Here is an 18,513-nt window from a genome sequence, read left to right as displayed (position 1 = left end):
TTCAGAGTGCTGTTGAAGCAAGAATGGAGTCATAACATGTAGAACAGGGTGTCATATTAATAAGTGCTTAAGGTACTAGTGGCTATTTATTTTTTTTTCTTTAAATTAGTTTTACCTACACAAACACGTTTTAAAATAAACCCATATTTTAAATATGAGTGGAAAACAATTTCACTTGCATAAATATGCAGAAACCTTAAAAATAAATACAACTAAAACAAAAGCAAACTGCTTGTGTCGTTGCCATGCAAGGACACAGAGACTGAGTGCTGTGTTCTGCTTTGTTAATGGGATATTTTTTGCAAGTGTTAGACATGCAAACATACATAGATCTATGCAGAGGATCAGGGAATGGTTTAAATAGCAAATTACTGAGTCTTTTATTTTAAGCTGGAATGTTATTGTTCTAGAAAAAAATCTTGCAATGCCAAAATTTGGGAAAAAGCAATAACTGAGAATCCCCTTTTATATACTGGGAATGAGATCTTTTATTGAATATATGCATGGAAGTCTTTTTTTCAAAACATAGAGAATATTTTGAAGGCATTTAAGTGATAAAGTATGAACAACAAGCAAGGAACATGTACGCATAACCTAAGCCAGAGGAAGTTGGAGCCCACACCAAGTTCCAAGCTTGAGGGTCATTTGAATATAAGGAGCTATGATCTGAAGTCAGTACATGGATATAACAGGAACTTCCCAGGCTGTTTAGAAGTAAATATGCGATGATGCATTTAAACTCAAGATGTCAGGGGAAGTCTGTTTCTGCCCCTAGAGCTGAAAAATTCCAGATAACAAAAGAAATTACCATCCAAGACTATGGCAGCTCTAGTATAATACTTAGTTTCAGCAAAAGTTACAACCTTGGGCCTCCCTGGTGGCGCAGCGGTTGAGCGCTGGGTTACGAAGCTGCCTGCAGCCTCTGCAGCACCGGTTCGATCCCCAGCTGCTTCGGGCCACCGAAGGAGGGTCCACATGGCATGCAGAACTCTCCTGCTGCCCACTGCCTGCTCTGCTCCCCGCTCTGGCTCTGGTGAATTCTTTCAGCCTCCTGCGCTTCTGACTGTACCCAGTGCTTGTATAAATAAATACATAAATCTTTAAAAAATAAAAAAAATAAATAAATCTTTAAAAAAAAATGTTACAACCTCTCTGGCTCTTTGGAAGATCTAGCACTGCCAAACATCCTGACGGGCAAAGGATATGCAAGGCACATAGTGATGAAAGTGACTAACATAAAGCAAGTAAGGATTTGGCTTGCTCTAGAACAGGAAGAAGTGGTACAGCCTAAAAAAAAAAATGACTTTGAAGACGGAGTCCTGCATATCCGTGTGATATCTTGCGAGTTGGGGCAAGTCATTTACACTCCCTTTCTAACCTCTAAGCAGTGGAACAGAGACAACATTTGCTACCTCTGTAGTATGCTTCAAGGGTAACTGAGATGATGTCTGTACAGGACATGACCTATTCTGAGAAGGCAACAAATGGTGGGAGAGACACAAAGCCCAAATGCAATGTGTGGACATTTTTTTGGTCCCTGCTTTTGAACAAATTAAGCACAAGAAGAAAAAAAAAATGAGTATATGAATATCAGCATGGACAAGGTGGTAGATGTTAAATTAACAATTGCTAATTTTATTGGTTGTAGCAAGGGTATGGTGGTTATTTTTGTCTTTTTAAATTCTGCACCTACTAGGAAAAGACACAGAATTATTTACAAGTAAAGTAAAATATCTGTTACATGTTTTAAAATATGCATGCTAAATAAATAAATAATGAATAAAAACCTCAGGGTAGTAGATGAATGACAGAAAATAATGGGTACTGGGCCCATATGCAATAGATTCCATTGTATTTTCTCTCTGTTTATGTGCCTTTGAAAATTTCCACACACACACACACACACACACACACACACACACACACCCCACTATTGAAGTAAATAAACTAAAAGGAACCAGCATCAGTCAATAAATATCCTGTTGTTTCCATCCTTGATGCTATTATAATTGCATAGTCAGTGTAGAACTTCCTGAGGGCTTGGGCAGAAAGGCTTGGCCCATACAATCAAAGGAAGTTTTTCCACATAGCAAGATTTGAAGACCAACATTAAGCTATAGAGAAGACAGACTACTGTAGAAAAAAGTAAGACTGAGTTTAGAGTTGACCCAGAGTAGTCTCACTTAGAGACAAATCTAGAAATGAAGTGTTTTTTGAAAGGAAATCAGGCTTTTCCCAGCCCCAGAAACTATGCAGATCCGTATCTTTATTTAGTCCAGATCATTCTTGATTTTAAACCAGGCACATCCATTTTTTTTTTCTTTCTGTGCTTTAAGTTTATTTATTTATTTAGTATTAGGAATTTATTTTTTTTTTAATTTTTTACATCATTGTTCATTTTTAAACAATATTTGCTTTCCCCCATCCCCTCAGGTGTAGTCTCCATAGAGTTTACCATGCACATCTTAATTCAGCCAATTGTACTTTTGTTTCTTCATTAATTTTTATATTGTGTCTTAGAAAATGGCTTTTTAAGGCTTCAACTTGATTATGCCTTGTCAAGAAGATGGGGTTAAATATTTCTCATCCTTTAGATAAGTCATTCACAAAGGGGAAAACCTATAGGTCCCTGATAACCAGAGAGACCAATTCAAGAAATCCCAACTGATCTAAGGAACTGGAACAGACACAGAAGGGCAGATTTGGGGACTGCTGCAGATGTAAGCAGACAATGATCTGGATAACTCAGGAAATAGATATGGAAGCAGTAAAGAAATTTTGTCCCAAACAGCCTGGGATAGGTAAATCAGATTTCTAAATTAAAAATAGCCTATTTTCTTCTTTATCAAAGGGAAGAGCAGTTACAGTGAGACTAAATAACATAATGTATGTAAAGCACTTCAAACATACCTGGAACTTGGCAAGTCCTCCTTAGGTGGTAACTATTACTAATATGCTTAAACCTTTGTTCACTCTTCCAAGCAGTTCTGGCAAAAACAGATGCCTTTGATCCATAAATGCACCTACGTGGGAGGTGCTCTTTATTTTAAATGCAGCTCAACAATTTAAAGAAACACAATGCTGTTAGAACTTGTGTAAACCCCAATCTCCTGTCTTTATTGTTCTTTACATCACAATTCCAAGTTTTTGTCAATCCTGAAAACCTATCAAGATAAGATGACTAATAACTCTGAGCATAATTCTTAATAGAATATTCTAACAGATTTTTTTTTTAATTTTATGTCATTTTGTTTGTTTTGTTTTGTTTTTGGCTTATAGATAGGACTAGCCTTTCCAAAGGGATATGAATGTTGTCTGGACTGGCCTGGATGACCACAAACATCTTCCTCTAAGTGTGTGAAATCCCCGTGGAAGTCATTCCTTTGAAGGCAGGAAGGCCTCTTGCTACATGTAACTGTTAGCTGGGAAATGTAGAGGTTTTTGTCAGCTCTTAAGAATCCACCTTCAATTGTTTTTTTCATTTTCCCCAGCATACATTCATTCAGTCATCAAATAGTTCAACAAAACATTGAATGCATGTTAGGACATAAGGGGGGGAGCTTACAAAATTGAAACAGCTGTGTTCCAGTCCTGCTTAATCAGACAGTGTATTGGCAAGAGCCTCACCACGAGAATCAAATAGGTTCAAGCAGTAGCTTTGTAGTTGTCTATTTCCCCTTGAACAAACCTCTCTGTGTCTCAGTTCTTCATCCACCTACATTTTTAGCAAATGAGTTAATGTGTATATATTTTATCAAGAGAGTAACAATGATTATTACTTCTTATTATCATTACCATTATTATTGTATAAGTAAAAATTTAACAAATCACACCTTAGCATAATTTCATAGTGCTTTTGTTATAGATACAGGGTAGCACCTAATTTTGCCAGGGTCATGAAGGCCTCTTCTAAAGAAATATTAACAGAGTTAAGTGTGGGGTCAACATGTCACAAAGGGCAGCTGCGGGAAGACCTTCTGTGTCAGTGAAGACCATAATGAGTAAAAGAAATGTGACCTTACATGGAAATGCAGCAAAAGATGTTGGTTAGGTGAACATGATGTGAGGGGGTCATGAGAGTAAATTGTGGGGTGTGAATGGTCTTATGTGCCAGGGGAACAGGCTTGTACCTTAATCAATAGACACCCAGTGCCAACTGAAAGGTTTTATTAAGCGGAATAAATCACTTCTGTTTTGATGAAAAATTACCTTGTCTGTGTGAGCTAGAGCAAGAAGGAGATTTTGACAGGCCTTCAAGAAGAAAGTTACAACATTCTATTATATAGGGCAATATTAGAAGGAACGGAGATGAAATGCAAGTTGAAACACTTTTCTAGTCATTTCAGTGAAACATTATGTGGTATCAGAGGATAACAGCTCAAACCAGCTTCCTAAGAATGCCTGGGAAGCCCCCTCTCCACAACTTCCTCTATCCCCCAGTGTCCTCTTGACTCACCCTGACCCACAATCATGGTATCAGCAAGTCTAACTGATCCCACATTCTCTTTCTCTGTTCTCTTTATTTTTTGTAAAGATTTGTTTTATTTATACATACAAGAGCTCAGGTATAGGCCAGAGGTGGGGGCAGGGGTTAGGGAATTCAGCAGAGACAAAGTGGGGAGCAGAACAGACAGACTGATTGAAATACACTGCTGAGGAGAGCAGTGGGCAAGACAGGAGAGGTCTGCTTTGCCATGTGGGTAGCTCTCTGGCTGGAGATCGAACTCATGCTGCAGTGGCTGCCGAAAGCTTCATAGGTTGCATTTTATCTCCTTGCACCACCAGGGAGGCCCCTATTACTATTTTTTGTAAGTCCTTTCATAATATCTCATATAATTAGATACTTAATTAGTATTTGTTAATTGATATGTTGACTGATAAATCTACAGGGAAAAATGTTGGAGTTCATGAGCTAGATTCTTTGAATAATGAATATCATTTTTTACTTATTAAATTTAACAACTTTAAGAGAAAAATGCAAACCCATTGTTTACATTCTTTTTATTAAATTTTCTCAGGCAGGCAAAAATATAAGTACTTCCTTCATAGAATTCCTGAAAGCCATATGACAACACAAGGCACGATTTCTGCATTAGTTATACTATCCCCTGGGCAGTGAAACCTTCCCTTTTATGGTCAGAGGGTAAAGGAGGAAAATGAAAGAGGAGGGGTGAGTATGGATAGAGATGAGGAAGAGGTGGTGGGCAGGAAAGAGGAAGAGATTAGGGAAAGGAGGAGCAGTGGGTAAAGGAAAAGCAAAAGGAGGGGAGACAGAAGAGGAAGGACAGGAGAGGAGAGGGGCAGTGAAGCGAAAGATTATCTCCTGAGTAAAGTGGTGGGCAAAGCACTTTCCAAAAAAGAGTACAGGGTCCTATTTCTAACTGACCCCCTTTTGCTCATTTTCTCCCTTTAGCATCACACACACAATATAAAGTCAATTTTGCAGTGGTGTGGTCAAAACTGTCTTTAAAGATAAAAGGAAGGCAGGTAAGTCATGCCAAGAAGGAATCACTGAGAGCCAGAATTAAAACATTGCAAAGGATAGGCCTCCCCTGGTAGCACAGCAGGTTGAGCGCAGTGTTGTGAAGCTGTCCACAGCCTCTGCAGCGCAGGTTCCATTCCCAGCTGGCCATGGAGATACCCACATGGCACAACAGACCTCTCCTGTCCCGCCCGCTGCTCCCCTCAGCAGTGTATTTCAGTCAGTCTGCCTGTTCTATTCCCTGATCTGTCTCTGGTGAATCCTCTCACTCTTCCAGACATCTGGCCTGTAACCTGGTTCTTGTATGCATGAATAAATAAATCTAAAAAAATTATACTTAAAAAAATTGCAAAGGATGAGAAGGCTTCTAAAGTTTTTTCGAGGTTTAAAATCAAATTGACATCTAGTTCTACATAGCAAACTTTTAGTGACATACCTCTTGAGTTGGCAGAGGGTGGAGCATGAAACAACATCCACATTACTTCAATTAACACTAATGTAGAAAGCATGAAATTAACATACAATTTTAAATTGACATTAAATTCACTATTCATATCTTCACACACACACAGACAGCCCTGATTTCAAGAATTTTTCTAAAAACATATATTTTGTAATCTGTTTCCTTAATAGTTAGTCATGGGATAATAAGTTCCAATTGATTCTCAAACTTTAATATAATTTTATAAATTATTACTAAAAACAATGATTTTATTATGTAATTTTATGAAGTATTACTATTATAACAACAAAAACTGAGTTGAAGTGCCTGTGAATGATGAAAATTTTCAGTAACTTGGAATCTCATCTAGTCAAGATTGTTCATTAATATTATTCATAAAATTAGGGGGAAAAAATCTCATAGAAAGCAGTGTCAGCCCTGGAAGGACAGGGAGATGGTAATGAAGTGCAAAGTGGTGATTCTGAATGTCACGCTGGCCTCTCTGCGTGCTTCCTCCCTTTGACACAGCATGTTATTTAATGTGGTGAGAAACTGTGTGTTGAAGCAGTATCATTAATTACTAGAAATCACGTCATCGTCATAATTTTTTTTTTTAATGAGGAAGTTCAGACTAAGCAAAACTTGGGTCACTGCATGGCATATGTAAATACATAGGGAAGGTATGACTGGGGAACAGCAACCTTAAACAGACTCCCACAGAAGCAGCCAGCAGAACCTAGTCTTCCTCTCCTTCAAAGCAAAGCCTCCCACACACAGGAAGAGAAGAAGACAGTCACAACAAGCTGGTGCAAATGACACAATCACCTATGCAACTGACTTCGGAAACACACACACACACACACGTGCACACACACACTCATCCCAAAAGAAAGGAGAGAGATTCTCTTCTGAGTAAACTGGCGGGCAAAGCACTTTCAAAAAAGAATTCAAGATCCTCTTTCTGAGTAAATCACTTTACTCATTTTCTCCCTTTAGCATCTCACATACAATATAAAGTCATCTAAAAAGTTTTTGACAGTGTTTTGAAACTTGCCTCGCTTCTGCCAAAGTACAAATAAACAACGTGAACTGAATTTACTTGAATATGTTGTGAATGGGGGAAGTTGAAAGTACAACATAGGAAAAGATTTAGAAAGAAGTTATTATTCTTTTAGCTACATATTTTCACCTATACTGATGACGGGACCCTCTTCAGAAGAACTTATTGAATTGTGAAGCTCCACCAGGGTTCCCTCCGTCCTCAAACCTCATCACCTTCTCTGCCTCTCTGGTGCATATTCCCCTTGAGAGTCTTCCTTGGAGGCCTTGACTGGATGTTTGTGCCCGCTGCTGTCTGGGGACTTGCTGTTTACCTCACTGCAGTGTCCCCTGGTCACAAGGCAGATGGGCTTCCTGTTACTGTTGCTCCGGAAGTCACTCCCCGGTGAAGCCTTCACTGAACATCCCTGCTCTCAATCTACATCGCAGTTCTGTCAGGCTCTGACGTTAATTTATGTTCCTTCTCGACACTTCTCATTTTCCTCTTCAGGATTTCGGTGTTTAAAATGCAAGCTCTCTTTATGAATTCCTTCCTTCATTCAGTAAATGTTTATTGAGCACCTAACATGTCAAGCACTATTCTGAGCCCTAGTGGTTGAGCAGCAAACAAAACAGAGACCAGTCCCCACCCTCAAGGGGTTTATATCTGAAGTGTAGAGTAGAGGCATTTCTGCAATAAACATAACGAAGGAGGAAATGCATGTTTAAAAGGTAGCAACTGTTTAGAGGAAAGAAAAAATCAGGGCAATTTAAGGAGGAACAGTGGTATCAGGTTGTGTGTGTAGGAGTGAACTGAAGTAAGAAATACAATTAGGCTAGACCTCAGAGAGGTGGCTTTGAAGGAGGTGAGGGTGTTAGCCGTGGAAAAATCTAATGGATGGAAGAGCATTCCAGGCAGAGGAACACTAACACAAAGACCTAAAGTAGAAGTGTGTGTGTGTGTGTGTGTGTGTGTGTGTGTGTGTGAGGGGGGCGGGGCACAGGCGGGAAGTTCTAAGAATAGCAAGTAGGTCATTACTGCTAAAACTCAGTTCAGAAAAGAGTGTAGGAGATAAGATCATAGAGTCAAAGATGGCCAAGTTCACATAATCTTTTACTCTGAGTGAAATAGGAAGTCTTTGCAGGATCTGGAACAGAGGCAGGAGATGATCTGAGTGATGGTTTAAAGCCTCACTCTGGCCTCTGAGCTGTAAACAGTCTTTGACGAGGCAAAGAAAGAATGAGGACATGCATGCAGGAATACCACTGTATATCTGGCCCCCAGGATGCCAGAAGCGCTTAGTTACTGAATTAATATGTGAATGAATGGAATATGGACACTGAAGGATAAGATTCAAAGATCCACAGAAGCATGAAGTAATGGGTATATGTATTCAAGCTTTGGGGATCATACACAATGCATTAAGTTTATACAACCATATTGTGTGTGGTTCTATAAATACATATAAATATTTATTGTTTGTCTTCAGTGTGGAAAGCACTTTTAATTTTGACAAATGCCTTAATCTAATTTATGCTACATATATAAAGGTATGCATAGTATAGTATCCATTAATGCCAAGCTCCAAAATGAAGGCTACTTCCATTTCCTAAAAAACAGCACATTAATACTGCCTTCACTGGGTAGGTTTGTTAAAAATTCTGAACTTTATGGAAGAAGTCTGTTCTCAAAAATGTAAAGGTCATGGTTTCAATTCCCAATTAGGTTTGTTACTTTTTAAAACAAGGGAAAGTTTCCACAGCCACAGATTATTTCTCAACCCTTACAAACTCACTTGTAGAGCATTTGTGCAAACAGAATGAAGGCCTAAGAGTGAATCTAGACCAGCCTATGCAGACCCATCTGCGAGAAAAAGGAAGGACAGATGGCATATTGACAGTAGATCCATACATGAAAAGCAGTAGACATTGAAAATGTACTATTTTTAAACATGCAAATATAGTTTCATATTATCAGCTTCAAGATTGGACAATATTAAGGTTAAAAGAAAATGTCTCATTCAGCTAATCATTCAAAATAATTATCAGACCAGCATTAGCAATGCAAATTGAGTAGAACATGGATGTACGTGCTCAATTACATGTGTAACATCTACCTTAAGGAGAGAAAATTTGCTCTTGGATAAGAGAAAAAATAATCTTATATTTCTAATGTATAAAATAAGATATAGAAACAGTTCAGAAGTAGATATAGTCTATCTGTGATATGAACATTTAATGGGATGGGTGATTAGGGAAATATAGGTTGAGTCACATAGTAATTGAAAATATTCAACTTGGCTATGTAAGAAAGCTTTTTTAAAAAAGGTGATATTAGTTTTAATAATGTATTTTAACTCCCAACCAAAATATTATAGTTGACTATGAAATCGATATAAATTGTTGAGATATTTTATGTTTTATATACTGAATCTTTGAAATTCTGAGTATTTTTACTCTTGCAACATTTTCAGTTAGGGCTAGTCAAATGTCAAGTGTCCCATAGACATAGGTGGATAGTGGCTACCATCTGGGATGATGTGGATCTGTGACATATAGTATGCTCTATAGCTCTGTATATCATAGTGCACTGTATAATACATTAGCTACTTCAAAAGTTTAATTACCATTTATCACATTAACTGATCACTTCCTAATTATTTTATTCAATATAAAAACCTAACCTCCAGGAAATAGATTTCTATTTGTAACACAAAAAAGCTAAAACATGGAAAATAATTTTGGTTTTCTTTAAAGAAGAAAAGATTTGTTCTTTGTAAGACGAATTCATAAAATGATTTTTTCAGTTGTATTTCTCATTTAAAAATATACAGAGAAGCACAAAGTCCTAGATCACTGAGACAAATAGCATATAGAGAAAAAAAGAAATAGCATATAGTTATTTGTTTGACATGAACAATTCAGTCCTACTTCTCTGATAAGAGCAAGAATTTTAGACAAGTGAAGTTAAAACAAACATGCTTGAGTTATAAATCAGTGAAAATATTTTGATGTCATTTTCCTGATCACCACGTGATTTTGCCTTAAAGTATTGTGAGCTGAAATGTATTCAGTATTTTCATAAATGATTTCCCAGTTTCTCATGTGCAATTACATAAAACAGACTACATTATTTTTATAGTTATTAACAACATACTGCCAAGAACCACATCAACTTGAATTGTTTGTGCTAGAAAAGTTGATATGAAAGAAAGTGGCAATCCTAATATGTGTTCTACCACTTTACAAATTGGACCTAACAACTCCTTCTTTATTAACTTTATTCCTTCCTTTGCTTTTAGCCATAATATTCCATATGCTTGCAATATTGATAGCGATGGTTATAAAAATTAACAGATTATTATAATTGGGGGCAAGAAAAATAACTCACCTTTGGCAACCTCAATGGTAATTTGCAAATTGGCAACTCATCACGGTTTTCATCGGTCATAAGAAATTGATCCAAATTAGACACTATCTTTTCTTTGGGGATTTTATAAACTACAATGGTGCCCTTATAATGAGGACAGCTATAGTTTCCAAATTCATCCACTTCTTTGATTTGGAGTTCCAGCCTGGGTTTTCTTTGTAAATGAAAAATAATTTTGTAGTCTTTTCCATAATCCTTCCCATTGCCTAAATAAAAGTAAAATGCCTTTATTACTATTAAGATAGATCACTTTTATTAAACAAAGGAACAGATGAAACTAAACCAAAACAAACTTTGGAAACCTGGCTGTGGAATTGAGGCTACAAAAGGGGGGCCGTGGGGGAGGAGAGCAAGAAGGGAAGAGTGTCAGATGGAGTGTGTGCAGGGGTATGGGTGCGTTGGTGGTGGTTGAGGTGTGGGATCATAAATCTGAACAGTTCTGAAACTGTGAACCTATACCCCTCAATCTTATACAGTGTTGTAAACCAATGTTACCTCCATAAAAATACAATTGAAAAAATACATATCATTTTTTAAATTTTTTTTAATTTATGCATACAAGAATGCCATCATTACCAATTAAGCTTTTCTTGTGTCATTCCCTCTTGATAAAGCATGACCAAGAAGACCAGCCATAGGCTGTGACTGTGTAGATAACTACACAGATTTCTCATCTGTAATCTCATCTGTAATCCTGGCTACTTCTAGATCTAATAAGCTTTGATTTTCTTTTTCTAATTCATTTTACTATAACAAGAAACTATTGGAAACATTCAACTCCTTCTGCGCTTAGAAACTTATTTTCACCTTACAATAATTACCTTCTCCTTATACCCTAGCTATACTGTACTCTATTATTAGCTTACAATCAACATTCTAGAAATGCATTCTCCTTTACTAGCCACCAACATGTGATATTTTAAATCAAAGCTAAATTAATTAAAATTAAAATAAAAATTATATCTCAAAAAAATTTTAAGTAGAAATCCAGTCCTTCAGTCACTTTAACCACATTTCAAAAGTTCAATAGTCATATATACCTAGTGACTATAGTCACTATATACCTAGTGACTATATACCTAGTAATCATATATACCTAGTGACTACCTTACTTGACTGTAGATTTAAGAAACAGTCTACCATCACAGGAAATAATGCTATTTTAGAATTTTCAAGTGAAATAATTAATAGATTCATGTTACTGGAATTTCTATTAAAACCTGATGAATCTCCCTTCCCTCCCCCAAAACAATGATATGTCTTCTTAACTGCTCATTGAAAACACTGAATAGAGTTTGAATGAACATTTCACTTTTGGGGAGTTTACCATGACAATCAGAATGAATATACTGCCCATGCAGTAGTAAAACAGACTTGTTTCATGCTCAAATATAGCAGTAAGTCCAGTCTCTATTATTTATACTATAATGTTTATCCCCTTCTTTTAGATCTCTGAGCTTGTCGGAGCTCTTTATCTTTGTTAAACCTCTTTATCTTTAAAACAGGAGAAATAAAACTCAGCTCCTAGGATTGTTCTGGAAATGAAATGAAATAACATGGCTATAATGATTGGCAGAGGGCCTGACACATATTAAGCAATAATAGCAATGATAGTCAATGATAAGTGAAAGGCAGAATTCAAATTTTTTAAATTGGTATAACAAAACAACTGTTAGGGTTTTTTTTTAAAAAAAAGAAATTTCAATGTGAAGCTTTTATATCTAAGTTGCAATTTTCTTCCATTCCTAAAAGCCTGAAAGCTCATTGTCAGTGCTGTCTCTCATGGAAAAGCTGCCATTTTACCTTATGACATAGGACCTCAGGAAGAGATAAGGAAAACATCAAAATTCTCTCCATGTTGTGAATGCTAGAGATAATTTTAGTGAAGTGTTAAATCACAATTAGATCTAGGATTAGAATAACTGTAGGTTATAGAAAGTATAGGAGTATGTCTCTTTGTCCCGGTCTATAGTTGAGAAGCAAACTGGCTAATTTAACAGAGCGAGTTCCTAGGATATCCTAGGAAGGGAATACTAGCTTGGGTTTGCCTTCTTAGGCGTTTTACTCTAGGCCTCCCTGGTGGCGCAGGTGGTTGAATGCCGCACTGTGAAGCTGTCCGCAGCCTCTGCAGCGGGTTCCATCCCGGCCAGGGGGCGAGAATCCCACATGGTGCAGCAGACCTCTCCTGTCTTGCCCGCTGCTCCCCTCAGCAGTGTATTTCGTCAGTCTGCCTGTTCGTTCTCTGCTCTGTCTCTGGTGAATCCTCTCACCCTCCCATGCATCTGGCCTGTACCCCAGTTCTTGTATAAATAAATAAAAAATCTTAAAAAAAATAGAGTTTCATGCTAGTAAAACAAAAATGCAAAGGTAAATTCATACGAGTTGCTGTAATGTCAACTAGTATAGTAATACATTAGGTTTTCTGTATCACTTAAAAACTCCTACTTTTATACCACCAGAGTCCTGGTTAGAAAAACATTACTCCTTTAGTCCCAATAGAATTGGAAAATTTCTCCTTTTATCTTTTTTTTAAAGATTTATTTATTTTTGCATAGAAGAACATAAGAATTTATTTTTGCATAGTAGGCCAGAGGTGTAGGATAAGACAATTCATCAGAGACAGAATGGGGAGCAGAACAGGCACATCCACTGAAATACACTGCTAAGGGGAGTAGCGGGCAAGACAGGAGAGGTCTACTGTGCCATATATGGGTTCGCTCCCTTGCCGGGGATCAAACTCAGGCCATAGTGGTGATAGCACTGATATTTAAACCCTATGCCACCAGGGAGGCCCTCTATTTATGCTCCCTTTCTGGTACAAAATTACTCATAAGGAATAATTTATATATGTGATATATATATAATATGTATTTATGTGTATATATATATATATATATATATATATAAAGATTGAGGTTGGCTAAATTTAGATGTAAAAAATACCTATATTTTATTGCTAATGTTTTTTATAATAAAGATCTGTAATGCAAATGTCTAAATTTTATATTTGCAGTAGGAATGAAATTACTGAAGATTTACTAATAATTAATAGCATAATAGTAATGCTAAAATGGAAAGCATGATATAAATATTTTGAAGTTGAAATTCCATTGTTGCTCATATCTGTATAAATGAATATGGAAATTTAGACATTTCTCCAAGGGTGACTATCTAAATGCATTAATTAAAGTCATAAACTCTTTTAATCAAATAATAATATTAGCTCCTTTCCTATGTATTTGACTTCATTCTTCCAACAAATACTCAGTGTGCTTCATTTCTCTGTCAATCTCTCTCTGGCCATTGACTGGCGATCACCAGCAGGACAGTCTCTCCCCTTGTGAAACAGTAGTCAGAGAAGGTAGCATAGAGCATTAAATCTATGGATCAGTCCTCAGAAGGGATATACATGAGGCTCTGAAAATTTCAAATAAGAATTGATATTACCAGAAAAGATAGGGATGACTTCTCTGAACATGGCCATCAAGATAAAGTTGGGGAGATACAGCAGGAACTAACTGGGGGTGGTGAAAGAAAGATGGGAGACCTCTCGGGGACAGAGCCTCTGATGGCAAGTATTTGAGATTCAGAGACAGCCCAGGCCCTGCTGGAAGGATGAGGTAGCAATTCTTTACTAGTGTTGTGCTCCTCTTGAAAGAAATAACCAGGAGAGACTCCAGATCTGAGCATATGTCTCTAGGAAAAACAAAGCAGAGAGGCTGCTGGCACCCTGCCTGACACATTTCCCTTGAGTGAAGATGAATTGTTCTTCTTTCCTTATGTTGAGGATTGCCCACGCACTGGTTGTTTGGGAGCACTCTTACTTTAACATATGTTCCCCCAGTCCCCAGTATAGGCAACAGTACACTCAGTCCCACCGCCGGCGGGAAGGACAGTAACTCACTCCTGTTTAGGGCAGTTGGTAAACACAGCTGCTGTCTTAAGTATCGCAGGAAAATCATTTGCATCATTAGCTTGGGTGGGACACTTCCAGTCTGTGACTATCTCTCCTTAGAAGGACACCACAGTTTCTGCACCGGAAGGCAAATAGGAAGAGATCTATTCCACCCTTCCTTCCTCTCTCCTTTCCCATCCCTTGCCCCTTTTTCTGACAGCCCCTTTTTCCAGTCACTCACACAGTAAGTCTTGTCACCTGACTGATGTGGCTGAAACACTGCCTGTGAGAGCAAAGGTCACACTTCACAGTAGGGCACTTTGGGTCTCACTTATTTCTTTTTCTTTTCTTTTTTTAAAGATTTATTTATTTATTTATACAAGCACTGGGTACAGTCAGAAGCATGGGAGGGTGAGAGGATTCACCAGAGCCAGAGTGGGGAGTAGAACAGGCAGACTGACGAAATACACTGCTAAGGGGAGCAGCGGGCACGGCAGGAGAGGGCTGCACGCCATGTGGGACCCTCGCCCAGTGGCCGGGGATCGAACCGGCACTTCAGAGGCTGCGGGCAGCTTCGCAGCCCAGCGCTCAAACGCGGCACCACCGGGAAGGCCCCTGGGTCTCACTTATTTCTGAGGCAGATCTCAGTTTCAGGCCATAACAAACAACACAGTGATGGTGCGGCCTGAGGCAAATTTAAGAATCACAGGGAAAAGAGGCATCCTTAAGAATCTGTGGGATCTTTAGCAGTTTCTAAGTAGACAGAATATTAATTACCTCAAGTCAAATCTACAGCAAGACCCTGGCACCAGAAATTCCCCTAAAACCTATCACTGTATTCTCCTCTACAACCCATCTTTACCTGCCTAGCAGTTTAGATGCTGTTCTATCTCAAAGAAAAGAATTATAGATGGAAAGGGCCTGAATAAATAAAAAGAGACAGAAAGAATTGCTATTATGGGAGTTCCCCCAAAGATATTTTTCTCTTCTCTCTCATACAGCTGTTGTCCTTGCATGTTCTCCCTTTGTACTCTTACCCACTTTCTCTTTCCCTTCATCTCCTTCCTCTTCTATCTGATGCATTACCTCACTTCTCTGCCTTACCCGCCATTGTCATATTCACTCATCTTTTTTTTTAAAGATTTATTTATTTATGCATATAAGAACTGGGGTACAGACCAGAGGTGTAGGGCATGAGAAGATTCACCAGAGACAAGAGTGGGGAAGAGAACAGACAGACTGACTGGAATATACTGCTGAGGGGAGCAGCGGGCAAGCCAGAAGTCTGCTGCACCATGTGAGTAGCTCCCTGGTCGGGGATTGAACTCGTGCTGCAGTGGCTTCGAGTTGTGTCTTAAACTCCTTTCACCACCAAGAAGGCCCTATTAGCTCATCTTGCTTGTTTTTCTCATCAGCACTATTCATCCAGTCACTATATATTTATAGAAAACCTTTGGTACATCAGACACAATGCCAGGTTCAGAGGTATGGAGCAAGAAATACCTTGGCATTGCCCTCATCCAGTTTACACTCCAGTGAAGAACAAAAGATAAGCACATGAATGAAAAGTAAATAAATAAGTGAAACAATGCCAAATTATGGTAACTTTTATAATAGAAAGAAAAACACTCAAGGAATTGGAAGATGAGAGGTAAGCGAGTGTGTGACATACAACGAAAGGTGTTTCACTCCTTGTGCACCATGGGCCTTTTTGGAGTTTGCTAAAAACTATCAATTATTTTTCAGAGCAATCTTTTATTTTTTTTAAACTTTTTTTTTTTAAAGATTTATTTATTTATTTATACAAGCACTGGGTACAGTCAGAAGCACAGGAGGGTGAGAGAATTCACCAGAGTCAGAGCAGGGAACAGAACAGGCAGAGTGATGAAATACACTGCTGAGGGGAGCAGCGGGCATGGCAGGAGAGGTCTATCGCATCATGCGGGACCCTCTCCGGTGGCCGGGGATCAAACCGGCGCTGCAGAGGCTTGGGCAGCTTCGCAGCCCAGCGCTCAACTGCTGAGCCACCAGGGGAGGCCCAGTCTTTTAAATATATAAATAAAATGCAGAGATGTGCCAATAAGCTAATTACATTGGGATATTATTAAATCACACATCTTGGAAAGTTTAGTGACCTCAGTGTAAATTCTCTGTAAGACATCATAAAGAGTTTGGATATTATTTTAAATAAGCTGTAAGGACAAAGTTTTAATCGGGGTAATAAAGCATGATTTATCTATTTAAAAGATCACTGTTGTTACTACATGAAATTAGCAAAGCAGAGGAGTATTTAGAAGGAAATTACATTGGTGCAGAAGAGAGATGATCTTAGCTTGGATTTAGTAATTATGGAGAAGCCCATGTCCAAAAGAGTGTCGCTTAGAGTCTCCCACAAGGGAACATGCATTGTCTAAGTAGAAAAGGAAGAGAGTGGATAGGAAAAAGGAAATAAATCTTTTTTCTTCCTGGGCCTCCCTGTTGGTGCAGGCGGTTGAGCGCTGCACTGTGAAGCTGTCCGCAGCCTCTGCAGCGCAGGTTCAATCCCGGCCGGCCCGCGAGAATCCCACATGGCACAGCAGACCTCTCCTGCTGTGCCTGCCGCTCCCCAGAGCAGTGTACTTCATTAGTCTGCCTGTTCTGTTCCCCGCTCTGTCTCTGGTGAATCTGCTCACCCTCCCCTGCATCTGGCCTGCACCCCAGTTGTATAAAAATAAATAAATCTTTTTTTAAAAAAGTCTTTTTTCTTCCTATTTTAAAAGCCTCCCCTCTGTCCCCTGAAGGTTTCCATAGCAATACAAGTTTAGAAAACTTCTCATAAAGTTTATACTTAAAGTTCAGAGGATATGCAGAAATATTTATTTAGACTTACTTGAAGCAAATATGTTTCCAGTAAACCTCAAAAGAAGTTGTTCTCCTTCTTTCACTGGGAAATGTCGAGATGGCTCCGGAGGGCCACTGAGCCCTTCTGAGCGCAAGTTCTTCAGCACCTGGTTTAGGTCTTTAGACGGCACCACTAAAACGACTATTCGGTGTGGATTGTCTTTCTGGTGATACAGCACAATACAGGCGGTTGTGCTGAGCAGGGCTGCCTCTAAAGATTTCACAAAAGACACCAAATGGCTGTTGTCCACAACGGAAGAGAGCTGAAGCACAATAAACCTGCATTGGAGGAAAGGGATGAGATCTGAAGGAAACAGACATGGCCTCAATAATATCACTAGAACCAATAACACCCAAGAAAAGAGGCATTGTCAAGAGCCACTGTCATCGAGAGACTTCCTTTAAAATCAAGCATTCTGATAACCAATTGGCTAGATCCATAAAAAGGACTTTATGGAAACTCTGGACAGTCAGGAAATCAGCTGAAATCAAGCCAAATCGTAAATTATAAGTCCTGAAATAAGATATTGTCCAGTCTCACAGCTCGGCTTTAAATATGGCAGCAGAGGCATGGTTGAAATTTTATTTAATTAGCATTTCCAAAGAATATTCAAAATGTAGAAGAGAAAGATGATTAAGTTAATTAATTCAGTACCAAAAGACACAGAATACAGATATGACAATTAAGTGAGGACAGAAGTATTCACCTCTGTCACAGCATGGTAAGGATCATTATGATGAATTTGTTATGGGTTGTGTTATATCCCCTCTCCCCAAATTCATATGTTGAAGTTTTAACCACTGTATCTCAGAATTGACCTGATTTGGAATAAGTTCTTCAGAAGTAATCAAATTAACCTGAGGTCATTAGAGTACACCCTACTTGACTATGTCTGGTGCCATATTCTAAAAAGCTGGAAATTTGGACACATAAACCCACATACAGAAATGATTCCATGTTAAATAAAGACAAACATCTTAATCCAAGGAGGCAGACTTAGAACAGATCCTTCCCTCACAACCCTCGAAGGAATGAACTTTGCTAGCACCTTGATTTTGGACTTCTAGCCTTGGAAAATTGTGACAGTACAATTTTTTGGTTTAAGCCACCTGGTTTGTGATATTTTATTGACAGTCTAGCAAAATAATATAGACCCCTATCCCTGGACCAGACCACCTATCACCCAGCAATTCCAGAGATTTGCCCTATAGGGCCCCCTCATCCAGAACATCCCTGCACCCACATAAAAAGATTGATGGATGAGTTTGAGGCCAGTCTCCTAGGATTCTCCTGTGGTATCAGACTGAGGTAAAACTTCAGGTGAAACCATAGTTGTTCTCATCTT

The 18,513-nt window shown here is 38.5% G+C and overlaps 1 protein-coding gene across 1 annotated transcript in view; it reads right to left on the bottom strand.

The window, feature by feature from the left end:
- DTHD1 (death domain containing 1) overlaps window positions 1-18,513 on the bottom strand; it is a 51,550-nt gene that overhangs the window by 11,215 nt on the left and 21,822 nt on the right. The window contains exons 7-8 of the mRNA XM_037529473.2: window positions 17,157-17,446; window positions 10,354-10,598 (exon numbers count right to left, since the gene is read on the bottom strand). Coding sequence (XP_037385370.1) covers window positions 10,354-10,598; window positions 17,157-17,446 — 535 coding nt within the window. The remainder of the gene's footprint in view (window positions 1-10,353; window positions 10,599-17,156; window positions 17,447-18,513) is intronic.

The sequence above is a fragment of the Talpa occidentalis genome, unplaced genomic scaffold (assembly GCF_014898055.3).
Source record: "Talpa occidentalis isolate TD23 unplaced genomic scaffold, MPIMG_talOcc4v2.1 talOcc4.6, whole genome shotgun sequence".
NCBI lineage: Eukaryota > Metazoa > Chordata > Mammalia > Eulipotyphla > Talpidae > Talpa > Talpa occidentalis.
Note: the sequence above shows the minus strand (reverse complement) of the source record. Positions and strands in the feature narration are given on the sequence as shown.